General features: G+C 41.3%; 1 protein-coding gene across 1 annotated transcript in view; it reads right to left on the reverse strand.

The window, feature by feature from the left end:
- LOC109886920 (cysteine-rich protein 1-like) overlaps nucleotides 1-8,555 on the reverse strand; it is a 14,319-nt gene extending 5,764 nt beyond the window's left edge. The window contains exon 1 of the mRNA XM_031787863.1: nucleotides 8,031-8,555. Within this exon, the coding sequence (XP_031643723.1) occupies nucleotides 8,031-8,070 (40 nt within the window). The 5' untranslated portion in view covers nucleotides 8,071-8,555. The remainder of the gene's footprint in view (nucleotides 1-8,030) is intronic.
- Between the last annotated feature and the right edge of the window lie 575 nt (nucleotides 8,556-9,130).

Raw genomic sequence — 9,130 nt, forward strand, 5'->3', positions numbered from 1 at the left:
CCAGATTGAGCCGACATATGCAGCATTTACCATGAATCCAGTGTCTGTGAACGCAGGAACATTGCCTTTACATTTCTATGGAGCTGTAGCACAATCCTTCAGCGCTACGGATTAAATCGAGCCCCTAGTGTGAGTATGGATCCATTCTGGCAACTGCTGATTATTGTTTCCAGTGTCTCAGTACAATCAGTCGGTCAGTCAGCCAGTCAGTCAGTAAGCCAGTCAGTCAGTCAGCAATCAAATTCTACTGGGTCGGCAGGTAGCCTAGTGGTTAGAGCGTTGGACTTGTAACCACAAGGTTGCTAGATTGAATCCCTGAGCTGACAAGGTAAAACTCTGTTGTTCTGCCCCTGAACAAGGCAGCTAACCCATTGTTCCTAGGCTGTCATTGAAAAGAAGAATTTCTTCTTAACTGACTTGCCTAATTAAATAAAGATTACATTTTAAAAATCTGTCAGTCAATCAGTGTCTCAGTGCAGTCAGTCAGTCTTCCAGTCAGTCTTCCAGTCCATCAGTAAGCCAGTCAGTCTTCCAGTCAGTCAGTCCTACAGCATTCCAGCTGGCTCTGTAGAGGCTGGGTGGAATGGAACCAGGTCCAAGGTTTGGCCTCCCTCTGGGCCACAGTATTCACCAGAGGTGTGGACTCGAGTCACATGACTTGGACTCGAGCCAGACTCGAGTCACAAATATGATGACTTGCAACTCGACTTTGACTTTAACACCAATGACTCGTGACTTGACTTGGACTTGAGCCTTATGACTCGACCTGACTTGATACCCTCCTCAAGCCCAAATATAAAAAATTATGCTATTTAAAAAAGAGTGCAGCGCATCAACTCTTCATTTGTCGGATTACAGTTTGAATCAGACAGCAGCCAATCAAATTGTGCCAGCTGAGAAACAGTTGTGCGTGGCAGAGCAGAAGAACGTCGGCGGGTGAATTCAGATGGAGCCCTTGGAAAGATGATACACAAAATTGTTATTTTCGGATATAAAGAAGACGATGTATCAACAAAAAAATGGATTTCAACTTGCAAAACATGCAGGAAGAAAATTACAGACGGAGGCGCAACAGTTTCCAACTTTGTTCAACATTTGAAGCTGCACAAAGAACGGTAAGTTGTGGCTAATATAGCCGACAGCTATATATTTTTATTTCTTTACCAGTGTATCATGTAGGCTAACGTAACGTTAAATCAATGAGCCTCCACACAGTCAGTCAGTGCGGGAATGTGATCATTGCACCCAAGATTGAGCTACAACTGGCTAGGCAGTTGGTAGCCTAAATCCTGCCTGATGTTACTGTTGTTCCTAAAACCATTGACATACGTTAGCCTACTGTAACCGTTAGCCTACTGTGTGTGTGTGTGTGTGTGTGCGTGTGTGTGTGTTAAGGTTGGGCGATGGTGTACGAGCCTACATCGCCGAATGCGCCCCACAGCGATCGTCGATAGTCGATCACTATGGGGGGGGGGCTACCATGGCTACCCATGTATTTCCATGGAAATATAACTTTTATTTGGAAAGTAATATATATATAGATAGTTTTAAAAGCATTCATGATTTGCGTAAATGTAATATACTAACTATTACTCTTATTAAAAATATGAAATGGTATTACATTTGGTGAAGAGCACATTATGACTTGTTTAGGACACAAAACTCAAAGTTCAGGATTTGAGACTTGACTTGATACTTGACGGTCTTGACTTGGGACTTGACTCGGACTTGCCTGTCTTGACTTGGGACTTAACTTGGGACATTGAGTGCTAAGACTTGAGACTTACTTGTGACTTGTAAAACAATGACTTGGTCCCACCTCTGGTAATTACTGTACTTCCACTAACAAGATGAGGAGACAGAGAAAGGATGTCCCTCTCCACTACCCTGGGACAGAATATAATGGTGCTGCTGTGTCTCAACTGCTCTAGGTTGACTTACAGTGTCAGAGGATAACAGAGGCAACGCTGTTGGGTTACAGTAATTGACCTTATTCACACAGGGGTTTTCATTCCTACTCTGGAGCAATCATGGCCGACACGTGAATAAGGTCTATTGTGATTCATCAAACAACATTCCTTCACTTCTGTTGTCACCACTGGTTATGAATGGTCAGCTCATTCCTCAGGCACTCAGAGCTGTTGTCCATCTGTCTGTCTGTAGGTGGGTGTGTGAATGAGGTTTATATACAGACACAGATCCTTCAGTCCCCTTGATGTCAATGTCATGGGGTGTGTCTACTGTAATTGGGGTGTGTCTAACGTGATTGGGGTGTGTCTAATGTAATGGGGGGGGGGGTGTCTACTGTAATGGGGGTGTGTCTACTCTAATTGGGATGTGTCTACTGTTACTGGGGTGTGTTTACTGTAATTATGGTGTGTTTATTGTAATTGGGGTGTGGTTACTGTAATGGGGATGTGTGTGAGTAAGACCAACTACCATGAATAACCCTTCTTACACCACTCCAACTACCCTGAATAACCCTTCTTACACCACTCCAACTACCCTGAATAACCCTTCTTACACCACTCCAACTACCCTGAATAACCCTTCTTACACCACTCCAACTACCCCGAATAACCCTTCTTACACCACTCCAACTACCTCGAATAACCCTGGATTGGCTCAGATCTGAATCTAAATGAAGATAATGTATTGAGGGAACACATAGTTAAGATGGTTCCTGGATAAATCTCTGCACACTGTGACGGTTGGTGCCCTTCCTCGTCTCTGTCTATCTCTGTCTAGCTGTCTCTCTGTCGTTACAGGGAGGGGGGTACGTTTGATTGTCTCCCGCTCTCCTCTCTCTGGAAGCAGACAGTACTTTTCCTCCATCAGTCATTGACTTAATAAGTATCAGTAGAACGATTGCTTCCATCTGACAGCTCAGCCACTCCTGGGAGAGAGAGGCAGGGAGGTGAGAGCTCTGGAGAGTCGAGATGGGGTGAGTAGAGAAAGAGACAGGGAGCTGGGGGCTCTGTAGAGTCAAGATGGAGTCAAGATGGGGTGGGTAGAGAGAGAGACAGAGGGATGGGGGAGCTATGAGGTGGGTAGAGAGAAGATCAACCAAGGCAAAAGACAGTTTAGAAAGAGAGGAGATGGGGAGATAAATGATATGTATAGAACAGGAAATAGGGCTCGTCAGGTAGGAAAACAGGCCGACAGTGGAACAGGTTGTGAAAAGCTTATTACGTGAAGATGGAGTTGCTGCAAAAACATTCCCAAACTAGATAGGGTGTCAAATCAAATCAATGTGTATTTGTCACGTGTGCCGAATACAACAGTGAAATGCTTACTTACAGGCTCTAATCAATAGTGCAAAAAAGGTATTAGCTGAACAATAGGTAAGTAAAGAAATAAAACAACTGTAAAAAGACAGGCTATATACAGTAGCGAGGCTGTAAAAGTAGCGAGGCTACATACAAACACCGGTTAGTCAGGCTGATTGAGGTAGTATATACATGTAGATATGGTTAAAGTGACTATGCATATATGATGAACAGAGTAGCAGTAGCGTCAGGTTGACTAGCGGTTACGATTGTCGGGCCATGAAAGGTTGCTGGTTCAAATCCCCAAGCCAACTAGGTGAAGAATGTGCCCATGTGCCCTTGAGCAAAGCATTTAATCCTAATTGATACTTTAAGTTGCTCTCGATGAGAGTGTCTACTATAATGTAAGATAGTATATCTGCTCCCTTGAGCAAAGCATTTAATCCTAATTGATACTTTAAGTTGCTCTCGATGAGTGTCTACTATAATGTAAGATAGTATAGCTGCTCCCTTGAGCAAAGCATTTAATCCTAATTGATACTTTAAGTTGCTCTCGATGAGTGTCTACTATAATGTAAGATAGTATATCTGCTCCCTTGAGCAAAGCATTTAATCCTAATTGATACTTTAAGTTGCTCTCGATGAGTGTCTACTTTAATGTAAGATAGTATAGCTGCTCCCTTGAGCAAAGCATTTAATCCTAATTGATACTTTAAGTTGCTCTCGATGAGAGTGTCTACTATAATGTAAGATAGTATAGCTGCTCCCTTGAGCAAAGCATTTAATCCTAATTGATACTTTAAGTTGCTCTCGATGAGTGTCTACTATAATGTAAGATAGTATAGCTGCTCCCTTGAGCAAAGCATTTAATCCTAATTGATACTTTAAGTTGCTCTCGATGAGTGTCTACTATAATGTAAGATAGTATAGCTGCTCCCTTGAGCAAAGCATTTAATCCTAATTGATACTTTAAGTTGCTCTCGATGAGAGTGTCTACTATAATGTAAGATAGTATAGCTGCTCCCTTGAGCAAAGCATTTAATCCTAATTGATACTTTAAGTTGCTCTCGATGAGTGTCTACTATAATGTAAGATAGTATAGCTGCTCCCTTGAGCAAAGCATTTAATCCTAATTGATACTTTAAGTTGCTCTCGATGAGTGTCTACTATAATGTAAGATAGTATAGCTGCTCCCTTGAGCAAAGCATTTAATCCTAATTGATACTTTAAGTTGCTCTCGATGAGTGTCTACTATAATGTAAGATAGTATAGCTGCTCCCTTGAGCAAAGCATTTAATCCTAATTGATACTTTAAGTTGCTCTCGATGAGTGTCTACTATAATGTAAGATAGTATAGCTGCTCCCTTGAGCAAAGCATTTAATCCTAATTGATACTTTAAGTTGCTCTCGATGAGTGTCTACTATAATGTAAGATAGTATAGCTGCTCCCTTGAGCAAAGCATTTAATCCTAATTGATACTTTAAGTTGCTCTCGATGAGTGTCTACTATAATGTAAGATAGTATAGCTGCTCCCTTGAGCAAAGCATTTAATCCTAATTGATACTTTAAGTTGCTCTCGATGAGTGTCTACTATAATGTAAGATAGTATAGCTGCTCCCTTGAGCAAAGCATTTAATCCTAATTGATACTTTAAGTTGCTCTCGATGAGAGTGTCTACTATAATGTAAGATAGTATAGCTGCTCCCTTGAGCAAAGCATTTAATCCTAATTGATACTTTAAGTTGCTCTCGATGAGTGTCTACTATAATGTAAGATAGTATAGCTGCTCCCTTGAGCAAAGCATTTAATCCTAATTGATACTTTAAGTTGCTCTCGATGAGTGTCTACTATAATGTAAGATAGTATAGCTGCTCCCTTGAGCAAAGCATTTAATCCTAATTGATACTTTAAGTTGCTCTCGATGAGTGTCTACTATAATGTAAGATAGTATAGCTGCTCCCTTGAGCAAAGCATTTAATCCTAATTGATACTTTAAGTTGCTCTCGATGAGAGTCTACTATAATGTAAGATAGTATAGCTGCTCCCTTGAGCAAAGCATTTAATCCTAATTGATACTTTAAGTTGCTCTCGATGAGTGTCTACTATAATGTAAGATAGTATAGCTGCTCCCTTGAGCAAAGCATTTAATCCTAATTGATACTTTAAGTTGCTCTCGATGAGTGTCTACTATAATGTAAGATAGTATAGCTGCTCCCTTGAGCAAAGCATTTAATCCTAATTGATACTTTAAGTTGCTCTCGATGAGTGTCTACTATAATGTAAGATAGTATAGCTGCTCCCTTGAGCAATGACAGATACTTTCTGAAAACAACTATTTTATAGATTTATGAAAGAGAAAACTGATAACACCTTACAAGCTAAAACAACGAAGCTCAGCTTCAATGCCCTTTTGCCCTGAGACATTTTGTTCAAGAGCTGCGGAGAGACGCATAACTGTTTTCTCATTTAATAAAACGAAAAGTTAATCTGCAGAAGGAAGGTATGGCTCCCCAGCCACCAAGGTCAATTCCTCTGACTGACAGGCCAACCTTACTGTAGAGAGAGACAGAGAGAGAGAGAGATGGGGAGGGGGCTCCCCAGCCACCAAGGTCAATTCCTCTGACTGACAGGCCAACCTTACTGTAGAGAGAGACAGAGAGAGAGAGAGATGGGGAGGGGGCTCCCCAGCCACCAAGGTCAATTCCTCTGACTGACAGGCCAACCTTACTGTAGAGAGAGACAGAGAGAGAGAGAGATGGGGAGGGGGCTCCCCAGCCAGCAGGGTCAATTCCTCTGATTGACAGGCCAACCTTACTGTAGAGAGAGACAGAGAGAGAGAGAGAGATGGGGAGGGGGCTCCCCAGCCACCAGGGTCAATTCCTCTGACTGACAGGCCAACCTTACTGTAGAGAGAGACAGAGAGAGAGAGAGAGATGGGGGAGTTGTGAGGTGGGTAGAGAGACTCTGTTCACAAACAGACCCCACAAACACAAACCAACCAAATCACGAGAACAACATTTGGTGGAAACTGAGCTGCACTTCCTAACCTCCTGCCAGTGTTTGACCATATTAGAGACACATATTTCCCTCAGATTACACAGACCCACAAAGAATTCGAAAACAAACCCAATTTTGATAAACTCCCCATCTATCTATCTATCTAACTATCTACTGGGTGAAATACCACCATGTGCCATCACAGCGGCAAGATTTGTGACCTGTTGCCACAAGAAAAGAACGAACACCGTTGTAAATACAACCCATATTTATGTTTATTTATTTTCCCATTTGTACTTTAACCATTTGCACATTGTTACAACACTGCATATAGACATAATATGACATTTGAAATGTCTTTATTATTTTGGAACTTCTGTGAGTTTAATGTTTACTGTTCATTTTTATTGTTTATTTCACTTTTGTATATTATCTACCTCACTTGCTTTGGCAATGTTAACATATGTTTCCCATGACAATAAAGCACCTTGAATTGAATTGAGAGAGGCAGAGAGAGAGAGGCAGAGAGAGAGAGGGGGGGTGGGGTATGGCTCCCCATCCAGCAGAGTCAATTCATCTGACTGACAGGCCAACCTTACTGTAGAGAGAGAGACAGAGAGAGAAAGAGCCTTTGTGCTATGTATCATGGCTTTGTGTGTCTCCAGTGATGACAGACTGACTCTGTTAAGCTACTGAAGTGAAGGAAATGTGCTAAATGGATCAAGACACATAACATGGTCCGTCCGTCCAATCAGCTCCTCCCTCCATGAACCTCCAGACAGAGGGAGACCAAAGTTCCTCTTCTTCTCATCTTTAATTTAAGTCGTCACGTAAAATAAGTAGAAAAGCGATATTTTCCATGGGGAATATTAGTTTACAAGACGGAACCAGTGGTTGTAATGTGATGGCACTCGTTTTCCTTCCTTAGCCTTGCTCATAATAATCTAAGTTTGCATCGTGCTCATCTGAGATGTCATCTCCCTCACAGTGTTGTGCTTGTCAGTACACTTCCTCACTATATCAGTTGTTGAGGGATACGATGGTTAGGCTCCAAGTCAAACAGATGGTTACTGCCAACTTGAACATGTATGAATTTCCCATTTCAAACCTGATATAGTGATTTCCTGTTCCAAAACAATCTGAGAGAGATATTGTGTTGGGATGTCTTAATGCCCGCTGTAGCCTTTTATAACTGTGTTATTTTATCCCCTCTCCCTAATGCACTAAGTGCCGTATGCTAAGTCACTGACTTAGCAGGACCTGCAGTACCACAGCTAGTCTGTTGTCAAGATGTTATCACTGTTGGAAAATCTCCAGAGGTGAGGGGGAAAAGACTCCCATTAAATTCACTGCATCAGATTTTTGTAGAATTATGCCTTCCTCTTTTGGGAAGGGCAAATAAACATTGCAGTCAATAACCAATTAGTCAGCTAGTATTACTAAAATTGTTACTAACTAGTTACTAAAAGTTTGCATGCCAAAAATATTCTGCAGTCACAGACATGTTCATTCTATATATAATTCCTAACAGGAAATTGCTCAAGCGAAGCATTGCTCCTCTCTCACAATCTCTCAAGAGTTTTTTTTTTTTTACAGCTACAGACACGTTGGTTAACTAAACTGTATTGAACTGTCTGCAGGTTTCGTCAAATGTGAAATATGGTACGATAACTCCAAGCAGGTATGTTGAATAAAATAAGTGCACCCCTGTTTAGCAAAAATAATGAATAATAATTTTGATCGACACAATAAAGATGTCTTACCGAAGTAAACTTCCTTTGTGCATTTTGGGCACTTCGGCATGGTGATGTGTTGGTCTCCGGGATAGAAAGAAGTATCCTAGTTGAATTAATGCTCACAGCAGTTATACAGCAGCACCAGCCCACCTGTTCGTTCTGAACCACGCCTCGTTGTGAAATGCAGATGTTTGCGCGCCTTTGTATTTATACCGCTCAGGAAATAGTTGGGCTCCGCGGAACTGAATAGAGGGTGAGGCTTTGACAGCGTGTGTGTGTGTGTGTGTGTGTGTGTGTGTGTGTGTGTGTGTGTGTGTGTGTGTGTGTGTGTGTGTGTGTGTGTGTGTGTGTGTGTGTGTGTGTGTGTGTGATATATAAATATATATATATAAAGAGAGAGGGAGAGAGAGAGAGACAGAGAGAGAGAGAGACAGAGAGAGAGAGAGAGAGAGAGAGAGACAGAGAGAGAGAGAGAGACAGAGAGAGAGAGAGAGAGAGAGAGAGAGGGAGAGAGAGAGAGAGAGACAGAGAGACAGAGAGACAGAGAGAGACAGAGAGAGAGGGCGCAAAATACGGAAATGATTGGAGTTGAGTCTGTGTGCATCTAAGATCTAAGTCAGGAAATCATGTCAGAAACGTTTTTGTGCACTAGCCTATTCCTTCATGATAGTTATAGGTTTGTTCACTATAGGCTATATTCTAAATAATTGAATTGAATTAAAAAATATATGCATACAACTGTAATCGCTGCCAAAGGTATATATCAGCTATTAAACCATGTTGAAACTTACAGTGCTTTCAGAAAGTATTCATACCCCTTGACTTATTCCACATTTTGTTGTGTTACAGCCTGAATTTAAAATGTGTTAAATATATTTTCTCCTCACCCATCTACACACAATACCCCATAATGACAAAGTGAAAACATGTTTTTAGAAATGTTTGCAAATGTATTGAAAATGAAATACAGAAATATCTAATTTACTTAAGTATTCACACGTTAGAAATACCTTTGGCAGCGATTACAGTTGTATGTATATATTCTCTCTCTCTCTCTCTCTCTCTCTCTCTCTCTCTCTCTCTCTCTCTCTTTGGCAGTGATTACAGCTGTGAGTCTTTCTGGGTCT

Source organism: Oncorhynchus kisutch, linkage group LG14 (assembly GCF_002021735.2).
Source record: "Oncorhynchus kisutch isolate 150728-3 linkage group LG14, Okis_V2, whole genome shotgun sequence".
In the NCBI taxonomy this organism is placed as follows: domain Eukaryota; kingdom Metazoa; phylum Chordata; class Actinopteri; order Salmoniformes; family Salmonidae; genus Oncorhynchus; species Oncorhynchus kisutch.